This window comes from Protopterus annectens, chromosome 1.part0 (genome assembly GCF_019279795.1).
Source record: "Protopterus annectens isolate FY-2018-M chromosome 1.part0, PAN1.0, whole genome shotgun sequence".
NCBI lineage: Eukaryota > Metazoa > Chordata > Ceratodontiformes > Protopteridae > Protopterus > Protopterus annectens.
Window position 1 is genome coordinate 1,531,171,105 of NC_056725.1, and position 23,469 is coordinate 1,531,194,573.

The 23,469-nt window shown below is 39.3% G+C and overlaps 1 protein-coding gene across 1 annotated transcript in view; it reads right to left on the reverse strand.

Moving 5' to 3' along the window:
- The window catches only part of LOC122798793 (solute carrier family 22 member 3-like), a gene marked incomplete at its 5' end in the record, with an annotated part of 200,779 nt that overhangs the window by 174,303 nt on the left and 3,007 nt on the right, over positions 1 to 23,469 (reverse strand). Inside the window, 2 exon segments of the mRNA XM_044067908.1 lie at positions 111 to 223; positions 879 to 987. Coding sequence (XP_043923843.1) covers positions 111 to 223; positions 879 to 987 — 222 coding nt within the window.

The following is a 23,469-nucleotide window of genomic DNA, read 5'->3' on the forward strand; positions in this document are numbered from 1 at the left end:
AAAACTATTTTGTATTTTACAGTATATATATATATATATATATATATATATATATATATATATATATATATATATATATATATAAATATATATAAATACATAAAGCTTACCATAAATGACCATCGGTAGCTCCAGCCATATATTTGCTAATCTGAAGAGCAAGAATGGGGCAACAATTCCTCCAAAGTCACATAGGCTCGAACACACTGAGGTACCAAAGTTCCTGTGATACAAGAGATGTTTATTAGTCATGGTAACATGGTAGCACGGTAAGAAAAATATGGCTAATTCATCTTGTGCAACACAGTATCTTCTTTGTTCACAGTTTGTGTATTGAATGAGGGTTTGTTACTTGGTGCCAAGAAACTGCTTATGATGTGGCTGAAAAGACTTGAACTGTTATTGACCCAGTAGAGCCAATCTTAGAGCTCCAGCTTTTGATACCAACTATGAATGCATTGCCTAGAACATCAAATATAACGGGGAAACTATGTTGTAGGTAATTACGGTGCCTATCCAAAATTAGTAAAATTTTGAAAGCAGCATGCTATAGCTAGCACAGAAACATCAGGGGTTAAGGGTTTAAGAAAATAAATCACTGTTTTCACTGTATTGTTTTTCTGCATCATAAATGTAAATGATCTGTGTTTTAATCATGTCTTTATAAACACAGATTCTAACCTCTTTGTTAGAATAACAACAGAGGGATTAAAACCTCTGCAGATGATATACTAGTGGCAGTGTTTTGTAGACATGACAATTATCCCTGAATTTCAAAATATGTCATTGACAGCCTCAGTACTGCATGCTACTATGGAGACAGACTACTGAACTTACAAATACATTTCAATTTATTATGTTTAAAAGAACAAACTTACCTCAGTGGTGTCGGGTACAGTTCTGTGTTTACAAGGTAAACCATTTCAAAAGCCATTGTAATTGCCAGCCTGCCAATAGTGGCTACTGTAGTCTTGAACCAAAGTAGATCTGAAAAATACGATTCAAGAGAACACAAAATGAGATGTAGGGCATGATATTTAGCATTCCCATATGTAAAAATAAACAGAAACAAATTTAGTGTGTTATTATTCTACTTGTTTTTATGTGGAACTCCTTTGGAATTTATAGTACTTCACAGGTAAATACTGGGATTTCAGTTTACAGACTATTACACATCTAGGTCAGAATTAAACCTTGTACCTTTCATCTGGGAGTTAAACACCTTAACCTTTATGCCATCATTTCCTCTCTACTTTAATAGTATTAATCTCTCTTTATTGAAGAGCTTCAGAATTTATTGTTAAGTTGCTATAAGCTACCATATGTTTATTGCACTCTATTGAAGCACTGATTTTTCTTTTACTGAGAATAGATATAACAAATTTGAAGGAGAACATTATTCAGTGTCAAGAGGTCAGTAAAATACAGGTACCACAACATCATGAATCCTCAGTGAGAACTACATTTCCTTGGAATCTTCTAGATATATCTGACTTAGTAACTATAGCAAGATATTGCAGTGAACAACCGCAAAAACTTTCTTCAGTTTAGCAAAGCATCTCATAAAAGAACACATAACATGTTATAAGGTATATTAGGTAGTCAGATGGAGTGATTATAAAAGAGGGGAGATGACAAAACAAACTTTGAAAAAACATGGTAGTCACAACTTGGGTAACTACATAAGGATTTTTAATACACCTAGACTTTGTTTCTTTGCTTTTGTAAGAAATATTGCAAAGAGACAAGAAAGAAAGAAGAAAATACTTAGTTTTCTTCTATAAAAAAAGAAAAAAAAAACAACACCTATAAGAAGGTTAATGATTAAGTAAATTGTATAGGATTAAAAGGTGTCTAGCGTGGTTAATGAGGTTATGATTAGAACTATGACAGATCAGACACAGTTTAAAACAAGATAGTTTAGCAAATGAAGCAAAATACATTAATAATATGTATGGATGTCGTACAGAAAAACAATTAGAAAAAGAAAACCTAGTGGTCATGTTAAATTAAATAAATATATTTAAAGAAAGTAAAAAGGCAGTGAAAAATCCAGGCAGTGCATGGACACAGAAGAAAAGGAATTATAACAGCAGTGAGTTAACTAAGCAGCCTCACAAGCTACAAATATTTCCTTTCTTGGATAACATAAGAGCACAATTTGGTTTAGTCATGCACTGAGGGTCATATAATCTCTAACTGACAGTGACAGACTCAAACCCAGGACTATGGGATGAATACTTTTATCAGCATATAGGTTTAACACTCTCTGGGATGTTGCCAAACAGTTAGTAATATAACTGAATAATTGAATGGTGTTCTGCAAAAACTAGTCCTTTGAAGATAATTACAGATGTTGGTGATCTAGAACTGTTCTGTCAAAATGGTACTGAAACTGTATTGCAAACCTTGTAAATCAAGATTTAAGGAGTAAAAACACTGACATGCACTACTTAGCACTGCTGCCACACATCTTGCTAAATCTATGCAATGGCACCCCTCAGCTTTATTCAAAATATAGACTGATTAACTCCATTTTAACTCAAACCAAAACAAAATTAGGTGGAAAAAACCTCTCCGAAAAACGAGCATCAATAAATCCCCAATATACTAAAATCCTTCTAGGAGGAGACATTCCCTCTAATCCTGGCTCCACATATCACAATTAACATCAAGACAATTCTCTTCCATACACTACTCTAACCCTACAAAGAATACCCCCCCCCCCCCAACCCTGGTAATATAACTTTTGTGTCATAAATGTTAGACCATAAGAGTTAAAATTGCTGAAATGCATGCCTGGATTGCCCAACATAAACCTGATATTCTCACTGTAACTGAATCTTGGCTTAAAGCTAGCATAAGTGACTCCAACATTACATCTCCCAGCAATAATGTCATCCATAATGACCATATAAAGGGGAGGGGTGGTGATATCGCTTCAATATTTCCCAAAAACTGCCACATTTCCCCTTACAGTAAACCAATATAAAAATTCAGTTCAGCAGAGCTTCTTATAACTATCCAGAAATTAACAGTTATAAGCAAATATGTATTACTGCTCTTTACATCCCTCTGGCAACAATACAGCTATACTGGAAGATGTCCTACATTGGATATCCATAACAAATCTACAAGAAATACCACTACTACCAGATGATATTAATGTCCATTGTTTGGACATAAACTCTTTCAACTCCCTTACATCTAGCTTAACCGTATTTGGTTTCACACAACTAATTAATAGCCTCACACATTATAGCAAAACATCCAATTCCCTGCTAGATTTGATCCTAGTATCAGACCCAAGCAAATACTCCAACTCAGGTACAATGTCAGACTGTCTCAGTGATCATCTCCCAGTCTTATGACAAGACATCTCACACGTCTAGTTAAAAAGTATATTTATAAAACAACACACAACCTTTGCAAATTTAACTCAGAAATATTCATTACAACTATTAATTGGAACTTCCTAAAAATCCTCCCCTTAGATGATGCTGTAAATGAATTTAATACAGCTTTCCTGAATATCCTAAATAACTGCCTCCTAGAAAGAAGACACTAAAAACAAATAATGCAATGTGGCTGTCCAAAAAGTATAGAATGCTAATCCAGGATAGAGAAAAAGCATAGAAAGAACGGCAAAATATAAAACACCTCAGTATCTTCAAAATTTCAGAATGCTTCACAATCATAGTAAAAAGCAAATTAATGAAGACAAAAATTATACTGTAATAACTTTCAGAATTATAGTAAATGCAGCCCTAAAAACTTGTGGACCACCATTAAAGAAATTTTGTATGTCAGCTATAAAATAAACCCTAACTCCTCTCCCAAGAACTCATCACTTAAAACCGCAATAAAAATTAACTCTTATGTTATAAATAGTATAGCATCTCTAATCAAGAATTCGCCGTCAGTTAATCCTAGCCCTGCCCAACAGCCACAAATCACCATATCCTCTTTCACATTCAAACCCGTGCCCACATCCTATATAAAACTACTCTTAAACTCAAGCCATACTCTACTTCAGCTGATGACCTTCCAAGTGAATATCTTAAAATAGCAGCCAATAGTATTGCCTGCCCTGTCTATCCTTATAAGTAGGTCAGTCTACGAATCCCACATTCCCTGTCTCTGGAAAACATCAGACCTTATCACTCTGCATAAAGGAGGAAATTCAACAGATATTACTAACTTTAAACCTATAGCAATCATATCCTCCCTATCCAAAATACTTGAAAAATGTAGTCAAAAACAATTGTTAAACTATCTCTGGTAGGAAGAACTCCTATCCCCTAAACAACAAAGCTTCGGATTTTCCTACAGTATTAGCACTGACCTTCTAACTTGCATAGATATTGTCAACAAAGGTAGATACAAACAAGTCCCCTCCTTATTTCTAGACTTGTCTAAAGCCTTTGACACAGGTTGTCAAACAAACTTCTACTTCAAGTGCCCTCATTAGGTCTCTCTCAGCCTACCCTTATATGGTTCAAAAGCTACCTATCCAATAGGTATCAGGCAGTAAAATGGCACTCTACCCTCTCTTCATTCCTCCCCATCACCTCAGGTGTCCCATAAGGCTTAATCATTGGACACCTACTGTTTAACATTCTCACCAACACCCTCTACACATCCACACAACAGGCCCCCAAATACACTATGCAGATAACTCCACACTCATTTGCAGATCTGACAATGTGGCACGCCTCCAAAAATTATTCAGCAATCTTTAACAGCAACTGAAATGTTGCTTTGTTGCTCACAACTCAGGCTCAGCACCAAAAGAACAAAGCTACTCCTATTTTTTCTCCAAATCCCTGTCTCATGGGGAAAAAATATGTAAAGTCCTCTCTCTTGATAATTCCACCATTGAAGTCAAGTCTCATAGCAAATTAGTAGGGATGATGGTGGATGATAACCTTAAATTTGACCTATATATACAAAATGACATAACAAAAAGTCATCAAAAACAGTGGATGCTTCATAGAGCCAAAAAGCTTCCCAGCGACACAACTTGCCACTACTTATCTCTTCCCCACATTTCTTTATGGTGCTCCCATCCCTACTAACTTTAACCCAACCCTGTATAGCCCTAAATAGCCTAAATTGGTTAGAACTACCCAATCAAGAAACATAGACACAGCTTCTTGCCATCTATAAAATTATCCAGAATCCATCTGCTCGTCCAGCAGAAAATAACATTTTACACAACTAAGTTCCTAGTAAGTCATTATAATCCAATGACCAAAAACTCCTGTCTGTCCACAAACCTATAAGATCTGCTGGGCATTGTCTGCACTCATACCATGTAACACCTGGAACTCCTTTTCTGTATGCATCAGGTAAATACTCACCCTCCTGTCCTTAAAAAAACATTCTGAAAGACTTCCTAGACAAAAGTTGTCTTTTATCTTGCTCAACACCAGGATAAACTATATCCCTAAATATGGATAAATATATTCATACCTACATCTCCTTACTCTACCTTCTTAACTCATTACTCTACTTCTGTCAGTTTCTCTCCCCTGGCTTACCATAAGCCTGCTTTTCACTTCATATTACAATTCCTGTTTGTATAATACTAACTTGCCTTTTAATTTCTGTATAAACTGGCTAAAATTTCTCTAATTATTAAATCAGTATAATGTACCTTGTATTTATTTGTAACCAGTGTTTTCATATTATGTCTAATTTGGTGTAATTACTTAAACTGTAGTTTTTTTTTTGTAAAGACTATAAAATCATTATTCTTAAAATGTTTTGTAGTACTGTGGAAAGCTCCCCAGACCTCCTCTGAAAATAGGCTTGTACCCAGTTGGACTTTTCCCAATAACCAAATGTTGATAAATAAATAAATAGGTAAATAAATAAACTTTGTTCACTAATTGCAGTAGTATCAGTGTAGAATCTGCATCTTGTATCTGTGTCTATATGGAAGACTCATAGGTTCATAGGTAAGTTCTAGGCTATCTGCCCAAGGGCATTTATAAGCCTAACCAGAATGTGTTGGCTTTCGCCACCCCCTTAGATTAGTTCTCTGTGCCTCTGTCCAGCAGAGCCATTAGTTCCTTGTGCCACTGTCCAGCAGAGCCACTGCAGTGATCCCCGGGGTAAATTTTCTGTTTCCCATCCACCCATCAAGGTTTCTCTTGAAGAGTGTTAGTGAGGGGCTCTGCCTGATGTATATTGGAATCCTGTTCCAAAGCATGGGGAGTCTTTGGGACAGGAATCTATCCCTCCAGCATGTCCTATTTATAGTCGTGGTGAGGTTTATATCTCTAGAGCATGTGGCTCTTCAGGATTTGTTAGCTGGAGCATGTCCATCAATTCTGGGTTGGACATGGCCTTGTATGCCAGGCAGAGATCACCTCTGAGTAAGCAGTATGCAACCGAGTACAGCTGGAGTTTCTTGAGTCGGGCTGCATAGGGCATCTGTTGGGAGGCCAGTAATCCTCTTGGTGAGGTACTTTTGTGGTCTTTCCAGCTGTTGCAAGTGTCTTGTAAGGTACATCCCAAATGGGGCATTGTATTCTATGATGGGTCTAATGAGTGATGAATAGAGGCACAATAACCTCTTTTGTTCTAGATGCGAACCCTTTTGTGATTAGGTGGGCCACATAGAAGGATTTTCTAACCACCTTGGCAATATGATTATCAAAGGAGAGATTACTATCTACTTGAGTCCCCAGATCCCTTATTACATTTTCTGTATTTAGGAGACTACCCACCTATATGGTAGTTCGCGGGTACTTTGTTTTTTCCAAAGGGGATGACTATGCACTTTTTGGCATTTAGTTTGAGGCCATGATTTTGACACCAGGTATCTGTCTCAGTGAGACCCATCTGGAGGGTGTCTGTATCAGCCAGAGAATCAATTATGGCCCTAGTTTGCAGTCGTCTGTGAACTTGGTCAGCCATAGTCCTCCTATGCTTGCCTGTACCTCTGAGAAGTATATACCAAACAGAAGGGGTCCTAGGACTGAACCCTGGGGGAACGTCACTTGTAACTGGTTTAGAGTCAGACATAGAGCATACAACTCTCACCATGTGGGTTCTATCCATGAGCCAGTTGGCATCCCATCTCATGATGTAGGGGTTTATGTTCAAGCTGGTGAGCTTGTCTATAATACTAGAATAGGGAATGATGTCGAAAGCCTTTGCGAGGTCTAGGTAGACTGTGTGGACCTCCTTTCCCTTGTCTAATGCCTTGATAACCATCTCAAAGAAGTCCACCAGGTTTAGGAGGCATAATCTGCCCTTAACAAAGCCAAACTGGGTAGGGTCCAAGCTTTGGAGGTTCCCAATGTCTCTGTTAATGAGTTCCGTGATGATGCGTTCCATAGCCTTGCAGACCAGGCTAGTCAGGCTTCTAGGGAGATAGTTCCTAGGGTCTGTTGTGGCTCCACCTTTGTGGAGCAGGATAACTGTTGCTGTGTGCCACTCTGTGGGTACGTAGCCTGTAGAGAGGCTGAGTTTGAACAGTGTGTTTAGGTAAGGGGTTAGTTCATTTTGGAGCTCTTGTAAGACACAGCCTGGGACACCATCTGGTTCCATTGAAGCTGTGTTTTTGGCTTTGGATAGGGCTGTTTTAACCTGTGTGTCAGTGATTGATGGGGCCCTACATTCTTCTGGTATTTTTATGGGCCCTTTAGGAGGTGAGGGGGGGGGTGGAGTTTGCACTAAACCTGTCTGCCAGAATGTTGGCAATATCAGTCAGTTCAGTGTATTTTGTGCCATTCTGCACTAACTCAGAGCAGATCTGAGAGTTTCCACTTAGGTTCTTGACATAGCTAAAGAATGCTTTGTGGTTATTTTTGGAGTCATTGGCAATTTTTTTTTTTCAAAACTAGCATTGGATGATTGAATGAGGGATCGTAGTTTCTTGCTGATGCTGATCAGGGATGTCTTCCCTTCTTGGGATTTTACTCTTTTCTGTACTAGTTTCCTCCTTCTGTTGTATAGCTTGGTTATGGCAGGGGTCCACCAGACTGGATTCCTTTTCTTGGAGGAGTGAGTCTTGGTTTTACTTGGGATAGCATGATCCATGCATTCCTGCAGATGCTCATAGAGTGCCTTTGTAAAGGTTTCAGCAGCTTGGACAGCATTGTCCTTTAGCATGAGGGCTGTGAACCTTTCCACCTCAGTCTTAAATAACGTGAAGTTTGCTTTTGAAAAGTTTTTCATGGTGGTTTCCTTGATTGGAGGTGGGGGCAGAATGTGAATATCCAGAGTGATTAGTCTATGGTCTGATCTAATCAGTGAAGGGTTGACCTCCGGTGTGGAACATCGGTCGCCCATGTTGGTGATGACCAGGTCCAATATGTTGTTCCCTCTGGTGGGGGTGTTGACCAGTTGATCCAGGTTGTTCGAGTTTATAAATTCTAGGAAGCGTTGGGCAAGGGAGTTAGTACTTGAATAGTCTTCCCATTTTGTTTGGGTAATTAAAATCACCCAGTATTAGGGTGTTTGGTAGGACCTTCATATTTCCCAGTGTCTCCAGAAATGCGGAATGGGGGTCCTGGACCATGGTGGGTGATCTGTAGCAACTACAATTTGGATTGCAGTTTTTACCCGTTGTTAGTTGCACATGGATTATCTCTGATGCATTGTGCTGTGCCACTAACCTGGAGGTGTGGGTATCCTTGATGAATATGGATACACCCCTGCCTTTTGTGTTTCGGTCCTGGTTCTGTGGTCGAAAGGTATGGTATGATTTATAGCCTAGTAGTGCTGGGCTGCTCTCAGGAGCCTTAAACCAGGTTACTGAGAGGTGTGGAAAGCCCTGAATTGTGAGAAACAAGTTTTCCTTCGAAAAGGAGCTTTTATGTCAATTATGCTTAAATATTTTAAGTTGCATTTATACTGACCTGTGTGGTGATGACTTTTTGGTTAAAAAAAATCACAAAAAAAAAAAAAAACTATTTGTTTGCATTTTTTAGTTTGTTCTGGGACTTTAGTCTTATAGCTTTGTTTGCAGTTATGGGACAATTGTGAATTGCTGAAAGATCTCAGCATCGTTTATATATTTTATTGCATGCTATCTCTGTAAGTAGAATTACTTAGCTGTTTGTATTTTGAAGTCTGTCTGAGACCCTATTCTTGTAGTTCCGTTCACATTTGTAGCAGAACTGTGAACTACTGCCAGATTTGAGCCTCATTTAGCCATTTATTACTGCATTTCTCCATAAACACTGTTACTGGTAAATTTACATAGAATGGTGTCATAGATTGTGGTAGAAACGTAATATTGAGAGTATTGTATATTCTGCTCCAGGATCAGTGCTTCAGTGCATTTACAGCTGTTTATATTCCAGTTTTGTTGCAAGTCTTATATAGTGCTTAACATTTACCTGCTTAGGGTTACATTGCAGTGCCTTTCTTTCCCCTTTTCTTTGTGTCTGCCTCAAGCCCAGCTGAAACATTAAGCTGAATTTCCTGAAATTCTAACTTGCTTGGGGTCACTGACCTATATCTTTCAGAGGTCATAGGACTAGCACTCCAATATTGGCTTTATTTGATTAGAGCCCTCAATAACTAAACTGTTTTTTTTTTGTTTTTTTTTTTTTTTTTTTGAAACTTGAATTTTTCTCCACCCTCCCATCCTTTTCTTGTTGTGATTTTAAAAGGCTCTATCTCTGCACACTGCTCCATAACGTAATCTGATTCCAAAGTCCCTCCTCCCTCTTTCATTACTATTATCTGTTGTATAAGCTATTTAAGAACTTTTCATACCCATTGTTTTCCATAGAGCCATAATACTGAGTGCCTACCCAGCAAACCAGTATTGCACTTGAATAAACCTCCTTTACTACAAATTGTCTCCTGCTCATTTTCCCAGATCTCCCATCTGCTTGGAGCCTTTGTCACACTCTGAGAGAGTCCCAAATCAATCCTGCTCCACTCTTCACAGATAAGAGATTTATTATTTTGCTCCTTGGTTACTTTTTTCGGAGTGTTACTGCTTTGTTTTTGTATTACTTGTTGATTTTAATCTTTAAATCATTTAAAGGCCCCTAATACTTGCAATTGCCTTGTCTGTGTGTGTTTTTAAGTTGTTTAGTGGTGATATTACACTCTCAAGCAATCTTTTCTTTTACATTAAAAACACTGGAATAATCCCTCTAGTGGCAGTAGGTGGTGGCATACCTCTAAACTGTCCAGATTTTCTCAGAATGTCCAGATTTTTGCCTGATATTTTTGGTCTGTTTCTCATAAAATCTGTGGTTTTCTAGCAAATTAGTGAAGATTGAATTCAATAAATAATAATAGGCATATGAGCTTCAGATTTCTAAACCTGCAGAAAATGCACGGTAACATAAAACTTTTTATTCTAGCAACTTTCCAAGGTAATAAGAGCAATATTTAAAATCTGTCCCTATTTTTGGTCCTTTGTCCACATTTCTAGTTCTATGAGGTTGAGAGGTATGGGTGGTGGCCTGGTCTTTCTGAGTTGAGAAGCCATAAGAAAGCTATAAGGGTAGTCATTTTATTGGACAGAGGGCTAGGAAGCCATTTTCCTGTGTTTTAAGTACTTGTGTAAATTTCAAGTGTTTGCACACTGCTGCCCATAGTTAGTCATGCCCTGTATAGTAGACACCTAGAAACCAAATTTTCCCTATAAAACCACCTCTGAAACTGTACCCTTAACTCAGTGAGTGTACAGCAGCTACTTTGCATGTTGAGTAGCACTAAGCACCTAGTTTTCACGTTAAGGAGCACTACCCCTTGAATTTAGTATTATATAGTCTAGTATTGTCTCTAGCCTCAAAAGCACCCTTAATCATCTCACTATAAACCCCTTGTACACTGTACTCTTGTAGCTCACCCAGCAAAGGACCTAATATCATGGATATGCACTTTAACAATTTCTCCTCAACCAGTTTGGTGGCTATGGGTATATTGACACAGTCTAACAACTGTGTAATGTTCATTGATAGCCATTTAATTCTCAAATAAACAAATGCAGTATGCAAGAGATGTATATACGCAATGCCTCCGGAGGCAAAACACTTGTGTAAAAACACTCATAATAACAATCTGGATGTCAGCAACACTCATGCTACACCCACTACACATAGTATACACACCACACATAGAACTACTTTATGTTGAGACACTTCAATGCCGTCTTCCCAAAACCCAAAGATCTCAAAGAAATTCCAACTGCAAAAGTTATCTTTAGCAAACCCACAAGAACTCAATATAAACAATACCTAACACTGCATATACTGCCACACCCAGTGGAACCTCAGCTACCAAGCCCATAAGGGAAATCAACACACTGCCCAGGACTCTAACCATAGGGGACACTGTTTATGACATACTAATGCCCCACTCACCAAGCTGAACAAGTTGAAATTAACAGTCAGATGTCTATCAGGATACACCAAGTTATGCATGCACTTAAGTCATTGCACCACGGGTACTATTATAAGTCAGTCATAGTCCATGTAGGTGTAAATGACTGGAAACATACCTCCCTAGACTAAATGAAGAGATACATTAAATAGCTGTCAGACAATTTGTCACAGGCTGGTAAGTGCCTAGCACTGAGTAGCATTCCACCTTCATCAGTGATGATGCCCCAACATGAAAAGAAGACGATTGACTTTGTCAGCATTGGATGGCATGGTTAACAAACCACATTGCTTTGCCAAGGATGGTCTGCACCTGTCTCCTCTTGGCTTCTGAATATTGGCTAAAACATTGTTATCCATTGTAGAATCTTTTTTAGGCAATGCCAGATTAATAAACTTCCAACATAGCAAGATCTACGAAAGGAAATCTAAAGATGTTACTTCTCAAAGTGAGGACTCTGAACAAAAAGCTCAACTCCCTCCAAGTTCTCCCCACCTTGAAAAGTGCAGACATCTGTGCAGTTATGAAGACATGGTTTAAAGCCAGAGAGAGTACCCTGCCAGTGCAAGGCATCAGGACCTTCCACACATTAGACCAAAAACTGCTCAGACAGGGACTAATGGTGGAGGTGTCTTAATCTACATCTATAACAAGCATACCTATGGGTTGGTTAAACATAATGATTCACTGGAGTTTCTCCATGTCCAGTTTACCATAAACAAAGTCCCATACCATATCCTAATAAGCTATAGGTCATCTTCTATGTCCTATGAATCCCATAGCTCATACTTTGACCTATTGGAGGCACTCAACATTCAACCAAATACCAAACACATGGATGTCTTTAATTATCTCTCTATAGGTTCATAGGTTCATAGGTAGGTATTAGGCTATTGGCTCTAGGACCTATATAAACCTAGCCAAAAATGTATCCTGGCTTTCGCCACCCAAGAAAATTATTTTCCTGTGCCCCTGTTGAGCAGAGCCACAGAAGTGATCCCTGGAGTGAATTTCCTATTTCCCATCTAATCATCAAGATTTTTCTTGAAGAGTGCTAATGAGGAGCTCTATTCAACATGGATAGGTAGTCTGTTCTAGGGTGTGGGAAGTCTCTGGGACAGGAATCTATCCCTCCAGCATGTTCTGTTTATTGTGGTGACAAGGTTTAGGTCCCTAGAGTGTGTAGCTTGGAGTGACTGGGATTTCTTTAAGTGGAGCATGTTTAACAGCTCTGGGTTTGACATAGCTTTGTATGTTAGGCAGAGATTGCCTCTGAGTAAGCAATATGCGAAGGAGTAAAGCTGGAGTTTTTTGAGACGGTCTGCGTATGGCATCGGTTTGAGGCCGGTAATCCTCTTTGTGAGGTATTTCTTTGGCCTTTCCAGTTGTTGTAGATGTCTTGTGAGGTACATACCAAAAGAGGCGTTGTACTCTATAATGGGTCTAATGAGTGATGAGTAGTGGGGAACAATGACCTCTTTTTTTCTGGATGAGAAACCTTTTGTGATGAGGTGAGCCAATTAGAAGGATTTCCTGACCACTGTGACAATGTGTTTATCAAAGGAAAGACTACTGTCCACCTGTGTCCCAAGGTCTCTTATCACATTTTCGGCATTAAGTAGACTACCAGCTATGTGGTAGTTCATGGGTACAGAGTTTTTAAGAAAGGGGATGACAATACACTTTTTGGCATTGAGCTTCAGGCCATGGCTTTGACATCAGGTATCTGTCTCAGTAAGGCCCTTTTGTACTATGTCCACATCGTTAGGAGTTTCGATTATGGCTCCTAGTTTGCAGTCATCTGCAAACTTTGTTAGCTAAAGACCTTCTGTGTTAGCCTGTACTTCAGAGAAGTAGATACCAAACAGGAGAGGACCCAGGACTGAACCCTGTGGTACTCCACTTGTCACTGGTCTGAAGTCGGATTTGGAGTCCGCTACTTTCACAGTGTGGGTTCTGTCTGTGAGCCAGTTGGCAACCCATCTTGTGACATAGGGATTTATACCTAGTTTAGTGAGCTTATCTATAATTCCAGAATGGGGGATGGAGTTGAAAGCCTTGGTGAGATCTAGATAAGCTGTGTGAACCACTTTACCCTCATCTATGGCTTTGGTGACTGCTTCAAAGAAGTCAATCAGGTTTAGGGGCATGATCTGCCTCTTACAAATCTGAACTGGGTAGGGTCCAGAGTTTGGAGATTACCAATGTCTTTGTTTATGAGTTCCATGATGATACATTCCATGGCCTTGCAGACCAGACTCGTCAGGCTATTGGGGCGGTAGTTCCCAGGGTCAGTCATGGCTCCCCCTTTGTGGAGTGAGATAACCGTCATGGTGCGCCATTCAGTGGGCACAAAGCCTGAGGTGAGGCTGTGATTGAACATGGTACTTAGGTAGGGTGCCAGTTCATTCTGTAGTTCATGTAGAACGCAGCCTGGGATATTGTCAGGTCCCATGGATGCTTTGCTCTTGGCTTTGGAGAGTGTGTTTTTTACTTGTGCAGCCATGTTTACAGGAAATTTGCATTCTTCTGGTATAGAGACGGGCCCTCAAGGGGGTGAGAGGGGGGGTAAAGTTAGCACTGAACCTATCTGCCAGAATGTTGGTAATATCAGTTGGTTCTGTATATTTAGTACCATTGTGCTGTAACTCAGAGCAGATCTGAGTGTTGCAATTGAGATTCTTGACATAGCTATAGAATGCTTTGTGGTTGTGTTTAAAGTCAGTGGCAATTTTGTTTTCATAACTAGCTTTGGAGGATTTTATGAGGGATCTCAACTTCTTACTGAGGTTGACCAGGGAGTTCCTCCAGTCATGGGATTTTACTCTTTTTTGCAACAGTTTCTTTCTTCTGTTGTAGAGTTTATTTATAGCAGAGGACCACCAAATTGGCTTCCTTTTTTGGAGGATAGCATCTTGGTTCTATTAGGGATAGCATGATCCATGCACTGGTGTAAGGGCTTATAAAGTGCATTTGTGTAGGATTCAGCATTTGTACCTCAATTGTCCGTCTGCATGGGTGTCATGAAGTTTGCCACTTCTGTCTTAAGAAGTGTGAAGTTGACTTTGGATAATTTTTTACAGTGATTTCTCTAATTGGGGTGGGGTGGGATGTGGATGTCTAGGGTGATTCGCTTGTGATCCGATCTGACCAACGAGGAATTGACCTGTGGTGTGGATGTTGGCAATGACCAGGTCTAGGATATTGCTGCCCCTGGTGGGGGTGTGAATAAGTTGATCCAAGGTGTTGGAATTTATGAATTCCAGAAAATGTTGAGCAAAAGAGTTGGTACTTGAGTAGTTTTCCCAGTTAATGGTAGGGTAGTTGAAATCACCCATTATTAGGGTGTTGGGTTGTACCCTAATACTTTCTAGTGTATCAAGAAATGAGGAGTGGGAATACTGGGTCATGGTGGGGAGTCTGTAGCAAGCTACAATTTAGATTGCAGTCTTGCCCAGTGTTAGTTGCACTTGGGTAATCTTGGATGCATTATGCTGTGCAACTAGCCTGGAGGTGTGGATATCCTTAATGAATATGGACACGCCTCCACCTTTAGTGCTTCATTCCAGGTTAGGTGGCCGAAAGGTGTGGTATGAATTATAGCCTGGTAATGCAGGGGTGCTGTCTGGAGCTTTGAACCAGGTCTCTGTCACTGCACAGATGTCGATGTTCTCCATTTTAAGGAGTGCCTTGAGTGAGTGCATTTTGAGGTTTAGACTTCTAGCATTGAGTAGCATTACCCTCAGATTACGGTGGTGAATTTGTCATTTGAACCTTGCCTAAAAAAAGTGCTATAGGGGTGGCAAGAGCCTTAGCCAGTATCCGGAATCCCAAGGACGACAGGTGCAGGCCATCTCTGGCAATGTATCCTGGTCTGTCGATCATGTCATCCCAGGCAGACAAATACTGGATCCCCTTAGAATGACACCAAAAGCTTAGCCAATTGTTGAAGTCAATCATTTTGTCCTTGTACTGTGGTATCATTCTGGGTGATGGCAGGATACTACTCAGGGCTAGGGTTAGCCTGGGCTACAAGATCGAAGAGCTCCTCCATGTCTCTTTTCATGTAGTCCAGGGAGGTACGTCTCAGGTCATTCACACCAACATGGAAAATGACAGTGTCATATTTGTACTTGTTGTGGAGTGACCTGAGTGAGTGCGTTATGTGGCGGATCCTGGCACCTGACAGGCAGCTGACAGTAACTTTTCTCCTTGTTTAGCCTGTTGAGTGGAACATCAGTGTGCCTGACTATAGAGTCACCTATGACTAGAGTGTTGGGTACATTGTTATGCCTTATGGACTGTGGTTGAGTGGCACACTGAGTTTATGGGCTATGTGTCATTTGGGATGTCACTAAAGCCAATTTTATGTTTTTTAAGACAGAAGTGGCAAACTTCACGACACCCATGCTGACAGACAATAGAGATATGACTGCTGAATCCTATACAAATGCACTTTATAAGCACTTACATGAGTGCATGGATCGTGCAATCCCTAACAGAACCAAGATGCTATCCTCCAAAAAAAGGAAGCCAATCGGGTCCCCCACCATAAACAAACTCTACAACAGAAGAAATAAAACTGTTGCAAAAAAGAGTAAAATCCCATGATTGGAGGAACTCCGTGGTCAGCCTCAGTAAGAAGCTGAGATCCCTCATAAAATCCTCCAAAGCTAGTTACGAAAACAAAATCACCACTGATTCTAAAGACAACCACAAAGCATTCTATAGCTATGTCAAGAATATCAATGGCAACACTCAGATCTGCTCTGAGTTACAGCACAATGGTACTAAATATACAGAACCAACTGATATTGCCAACTTCCTCGCAGATAGGTTCAGGGCTAACTTTACCCCTCTCTTACCCCCTAAAGGGCCCATCTCTATACAAGAAGAATGCAGAGTTCCTGTAATCATGGCTGCACAGGTAGAAAACACACTCTCCAAAGCCAAGAACACAGCATCCATGTGACCAGGCAACATCCTAGGATGTGTTCTACATGAACTACAGAACGAACTGGCACCCCACCTAAGTACCATGTTCAATCATAGCCTCACCTCAAGCTTTGTGCTCACTGAATAGTGCACAGCAGCGGTTATCCCACTCCACAAAGGGGGAGCCACCACGGACCCTGGGAACTATCGACCCATTAGCCTGATGAGCCTGGTCTGCAAGGCTATGAAATGTATCATCATGAAACTTATAAACAATGACATTGGTAATCTCCAAACTCTGGACCCTACCCAGTTTGGGTTTGTAAAAGGCAGATCATTTCTCCTAAACCTCATAGACTTCTTTGAAGCGGTCACTAAAGCTGTAGATGAGGGTAAGGTGGTCCACACAGCCTAGCTAGATATCGCCAAGGCTTTCAATACCATCCCCTACTCTGAAATTACAGATAAACTCACTAAACTAGGTATAAATCCCTATGTCACAAGATGGGTTGCCAACTGGCTCACTGACAGAACCCACAATGTGAAAGTAGCAGACTCTAAATCCAACTTCAGACCAGTGACAAGTGGAGTACCACAAGGTTCGGTCCTAGGTCCTCTCCTGTTTGGTATCTACTTCTCTGAAGTACATGCTAACACAGAAGGTCTTTGGCTAACAAAGTTTGCAGATGACTGCAAACTAGGAGCCATAACCAAAACTCATAATGATGTGGACATCCTACAAAAAAGCCTCACTGAGACAGATGCCCGGTGTCAAAGCCATGGCCTCAAGCTCAATGCCAAAAAGTGCACTGTCATCCCTTTTGGTAAAAACTCTGTACCCATGAACTACCACATAGGCGGTAGTCTACTTAACACTGAAAGTGTGATAAGAGACCTTGGGACACAGGTGGACAGTAGTCTTTCCTTTGATAATCACTTCGCCACAGTAGTCAGGAAATCCTACTACGTGGCACACCTCATCACAAAAGGTTTCTCATCCAGGAAAAAAGAGGTAATTGTTCCCCTCTACTCATCATTCATTAGACCCATTGTACAGTACAACACCCCTTTTGTTATGTACCTCACAAGACATCTACAACAACTGGAAAGGCCGCAGAAATACCTCACAAAGAGGATTACCGGCCTCAAATGGATGCCCTACTCAAACAGTTTAAAAAAACTCCAGCTTTACTCTGTCACATATCGCCTAGTCAGAGGCGATCTCTGCCTAATATACAATGCTATGTCAAACTCAGAGCTGTTGGACATGGTCCACTTAAAGAAATCCCAACCCCTCCAATCTACACACTGTAGGGACCTAAATCTTGTCACCACAATAAACAGAACATGCTGGAGGGATAGATTCCTGTCCCAGAGACTTCCCATACTCTGGAACAAACTACCTATGTATATCAAACAAAGCTCCTTATTAGCACTCTTTAAGAAAAAATATGGATGATTGGATGGGAGATTGGAAATTCACCCCGGGGATCACTTTTGTGGCTCTGCTTGACAGGGGCAGAGGAAAATAATTTTCTTGGGTGGCAAAAGCCAGGGTGCCATTTGGCTAGGCTTATATAGGCCCTAGGGCCAATAGCCTAGTACCTACCTATGAACCTATGTGAAGGGCTTCTGAGTTAAAGTTTGCAGTAACTGTAAGCTAGGACAATCATAGAAACACCCCAAGATACTAACATCTTACAGGAAGATATAACACAGACTAATAACTGGTGCCAAAGCCATGTCTTGAAATTCATTGCAAAGAAATGCATAATAGCTTCTTTTGGGAAGCTAGCCACCTAGGGAAACAACCTCACTGACAAAGCCATGTCTTGAAATGCATTGCAAAGAAATGCATAATAGCTCCTTTTGGGAAGCTGGCCACCCAGGGAAACAACCTTATTGACAAAAAACCCCAAAAAGTAGACACAGTCACCAGGGATTTTGGGACTCATGTAAACAGTAACCTGACTTTCTACCAACATTTGTCTAAGGTTGTAAGAAAATCATTCTATATCACTCAACTTAAAACTAAAGGCATGGCATCTAAGTCCAGGGATTTCATTTTGCCACTGTAATAAGCCATCATCAGACCCATAATTGAGTATAATACCATTTTCTGTTTGTACCTGGCCAGGTACATGCAACAACAGGAGCAATCACAGAGATTTCTCACAAAAAGAATACAGAGCATAAAAACAATGTCCTATGCAGATAACCTCAAAGCCCTCTATCTATACAACGTTTCCTACCCTACAGACTGCTGAGAGGTAAATTATGCCTGCATACAAGGCTTCCTGGGATCCCACTCTGATGGACTTCTTGCATATCCATAAAATGAATACCACCAGAACTACTACATATAAGGGTTTAAACTTTGTTTGTGACAATGAAAGAAACTTCCTTAGAGATGCACAGAGGACAATTCGGAGCTAGCAATAATGTATAAAAATGTATTCATCAGAGTTAAGTGCTTTCATTCCTAAAATTCACTGTAACTTCATCATAACTAAAATATTAGGTTAAAACAAACTTTTAAATATCCCTCTTATGGGACACAGGATAAAATTAAAGAACCAATAGAATCGCACACTCTCATAATGCTTACATTTTAAACTGAATTAAGAGAAACAGTTTCATTAAGACCATGGTAGCTAGCTGCATTTAATTTTATCTGCCATCTCATCTCACAAGTATCAAGATGTTTATCCACTGTTCTTCCCTGAATGTCTTTCTTAATTTGCTCTACTACTAAAAGGCCAAAAGTATGAGTGGCACATACCATTACATGCTTGTTTAATGCATTAGTAGGTTTGTTGTTCCTAATATCCAGGCAATGTTCATAAATTCAGTCATTTAACCTTCTGGAGGTTTTAACTACATAGAAGGCAGGGCATTTTAGGCATTGGGCTAAATATACCACATTTGTGGAACAACAATTATAATACCCCTTAATTTTATAAGTCACTTTTCCAACTGTAAAAGCATTACCACAAGTAATCTTGGAACAATGTGTACAAAAAACACATTTTTTTCTTTCCAAATGCTTTGTGCTGCCCCCCTTGCTTTCTTACTCCTTTCAAATAATTTTTTAAATGAGTTGTCTCTCCTATAAACTTAAAATGGTTTCTCATCAGTTTTACTCAATACACTGGTATCTGTATAAAAATACTCCAATTTTTATTAATACATTTAGTAATGGCAAAACTACCCAGTGTAAATGTAGATATAAATAACTTCCTGTTGGAACTTCCAGGCTGGTTAAGTACGCTTCCCATCTCACCATTACCTTGGCCAGTAATACTCAAAATAAGTAAATAATACCCCATTTCTCTCTTAATAATCACTTTTTGTCGTATTTTATTTAAAAACACAAGGGGGTCTCCTCTCGTCCATAAGGATATCACATTCATGAAGAAGGTATCAGGTTCAGATATCATTCTGATTAATCTGACCAGTTGGCCTTTGACTACTCATTTGTTCTGATGTATAGGATGCCAACTGAAATAGTGGAGATATGCATTTGAAAAAGCTGGATTGCAATAGATATTAGAGAGAAATCTTTGACTGGCCATATCTTTACTAATCTCTACATCTAAAAAAAAAATAATTTTATATTTATCAAAACTGTGAGAAAAGGAGAGAAATTGTGTGGTATTATTAATATACTCTAAAAAAATTTTAATCTTTCAGGGGTATCTGTCTATCAAATAAAAATGTCATCCAAAAACCTTGTATAGAGATACCAACTGCCTATAAAGTCGCTGTTGAGCACATATTGATCTTTCCCCTCAGTCATTACATAATTGGAAAACATGGCCACACCAGTGACCTGTCTAAAAATCCGGCCCACAAAATAAAGAAAATTGTTTTTCAGTACTAATTCCACTAGAGCGTCAACCTTCCAAGTTCCCAGGTCAGTGTGTTTAAAAAGCTGGTTCTCAAACCAGTTAAGACCTTCCTATTGTGGAATGACTGAGAATAGACTGTGTACATACATTGTGACAAAAATAATATCATAGGAAAATTTAATACTGCCCAAAAGCTTCATAAAATGCCAGGACTCTTTGCAAACCTGTCCAATGTTTTTTACCCATTTCTTAAGTTTATTATCTAGAAACTTGGCTATAAAATAAGTTTTAAATCAACATGCATCCCCTATAGAGAAAAAAGGGGATTACTCTTATCAGTATGATTTTTTTGTATCCCACAAATACTGGCAGTGACTGGTTTAGTATTATACATGAAATCAAATTCATTTTTATTTGTTATTTACCCGTGAAATAACATGCCATGTAACATACTATCTGTTCTATAATATGCAATACAAATTTCATTTCCTGATACCTCTTCATATGTTTCCTCTAGCAATAACTACTCATAGAATTACCAGTGCACTTGCTAACTTGCTACTAAAGGGTATATCATTTATGCCTGCAAGGCAAATGGATCCAGTGAAAGCTATTATTGACTTGAAATTGTGTTGTTGTAAATTCAACTTGGTTCTTTGGTTTAGTCAAAAGAGACAGGCAATGTTAGTTCAGAATTGTGGAGACCAAGTGTGTTTAATCCCCCTCTGCAAGAGACTGTGTAAACCTTTGAAAAATTCTGTGAAGCTGATTTTAGACATCTTTTTTATGACACCTGTGAAGTCGAGTTTTCGTAATTTAAGTAGAAATGAAAGGAGGCTATTGAGAGATATTATCACCAATTCCAGTATACGGATAATGAAGCCTGATAAAGGGGGAGAGCTTGTGATAACTGATCAAGCTGATTATCTCAATTCTATGAGGATTTAGTTCCCTTAACAGGCTGGTTGAAATACCATTTGTACTATGAAGGAATATGAGGTCAAACAGAGCTGGATTTTTCAAGGCTCAAAATTCTGTACAGAGATCACCAGGGAGCAGTCTATAAATAATAGAGTACAAAGATAAGACTGCCGATCTGCCTTGGTAACTAAGATTTTGTGAACACTGATTTTTTTACTTTTGAATCTTTGAGGTCTGTCAAGCTGAATGTTCGGTTTAGACATGTACATGCCAACATGTGCAGCAAACAGTTGGTCTTGCTACATGTGTAATACTAATGCATGGTTCACTTCATGCCAACACGTGCAGTAAGCAGTTGGTCTTGCTACATGTATAATACTACTGCATAGTTCACTTCATGCCAACATGTGCAATAGGCAGTTGATCTTGCTACATGTATAATACTACTGCATGGTTCACTTCATGCCAATATGTACGGTAGGCAGCTGGTCTTGTTAGATGTATAATACTCCTGCATTGTTTCCTTCATGTCAACACGTGCATTTAGCAGTTGGTCTTGTTAGATGTATAATACTACTGCATGGCTTGTTTAATGTCAACATGTGCAGTAAGTAGTAGGTCTTGCTACACATATAATACCATTGCATGGTTCACTTCATGTCAACATGTGCAGTAAGGAGTAGGTATTCTAAGATGTATAATACTACTGCATGGTTCATTTCATGCCAACACGTGCAGTATGCAGTTGGCCTTGTTAGATGTATAATACTATTGCATGGTTCACTTCATGCCAACATGTGCAGTAAGCAGTGGGTCTTGATACACGTATAATATTACTGCATGGTTCACTTCAGGACAACTGTGACACTGCCAGCCCAGATATATGGAATTTTTAAAACAATCGTATGTCACTTGCGGATATCAATATGATTCATATGCTTGTCTTACAAATATAAGCAAATTATATGTTATGTGTATATTAAACTACTGGTGCAGAAGTGCATGTTGAACAGGGTTTGTACAGTACTGAGCTTCAAGGATGTGTCCACAGTGTACTGTACTGGAAAAGAACATAAATGTATATATATTATATATATTCTGTGTGGAGTCTGCATGTCATCCCCACGGTCGAGTGGGTGTTCGAAAGACATGTGTTGAATGGGCATGCCTTCGTTGAAGGTTGGGCATCGGGCTGGCAACTCGACACCATAAAATACAACTGCCAATCATTAGTGGACTGGAGTTCCACTGTGGCGGCCCCTAACCAGGAAAAGCCAAAAGACAAACAACAACAACCTGTGCAAATGTATGTTTTAATAAAAGAAGCCAGAACATACAGAGCTATCTTGCAAAACTTCAAGAAAATACGTTGAAATTAAAGAGTTTTACGATTGTGTTATCTCTCAGTTTCAGTTCAATAGCAGACACAATGTCTAGAGCTAGAAGTTTTTGTATTGTCTTGAAACAGAAATAATTATTAGGTTTCAAATGTAAAAGCATTTTATTGTTTTACAACTTCCATGTTCTGCAAACTTCTGAGAGATATGTGCGTCTCACACAGAGATGTTAAAATTCTGTTAGTATCTGTTTAGCATGGGAACTGAAGTCAGGGAGAAAGAGTTATGTCAGCCAAGCTAATCAAGCAGTAATGTTCATTATTAATTTAAGAACTCTCTCAGGGAGAGACTGGGCATTTTGTATCTTGTCTTGAAGCTACAAACATCCACTCAGCACTTCTGCCTGCATGTTGTCTGTAAGTAAGACTTAGGGCATATTATATCTCGTACAGATAAATATGAATATAGTAAAGATTAGTTTAGATGTTTTCTGTATTTATTTGAGACTGTCCTGCAATGTTGTTTTAAAATATTTCCTGTGATTCTGAACTCTGAAGTAACTATGTTTGTTATTGAGTATTGTTTTGTTCTTTGTGGCTGTTATTTGTGAGACATATTTAAGCTCTTAAAGTACTTGCATATGTATTTGGTGACACTGTACAGGCCACTCCTAAATAGCCTTGCTCTTGGTCAGACTACCATTTGGATTAATAGTAACATTACACAGTAGGATCAGACACCCTTTGTAAGGGCCTTATAGTAGCTGATAAGTAAGGGAGGCTGGTGGCACCTGGTAGTATCTAATAGTTTGGCCAGAAGGGGGCATAGCTAGTAAACCTGTGCCAGCCTTTCCCAGGTGTGTGTGTGTGTGTTTGTATATCAATCAAATCTCAAAGTGTGTGTGTGTGTGTGTGTGTGTGTGTGTGTGTGTGTGTGTGTGTTTGTATATCAATCAAATCTCAAAGTGTGTGTGTGTGTGTGTGTGTGTGTGTGTGTGTGTTTGTATATCAATCAAATCTCAAAGTGTGTGTGTGTGTGTGTGTGTGTGTGTGTGTGTG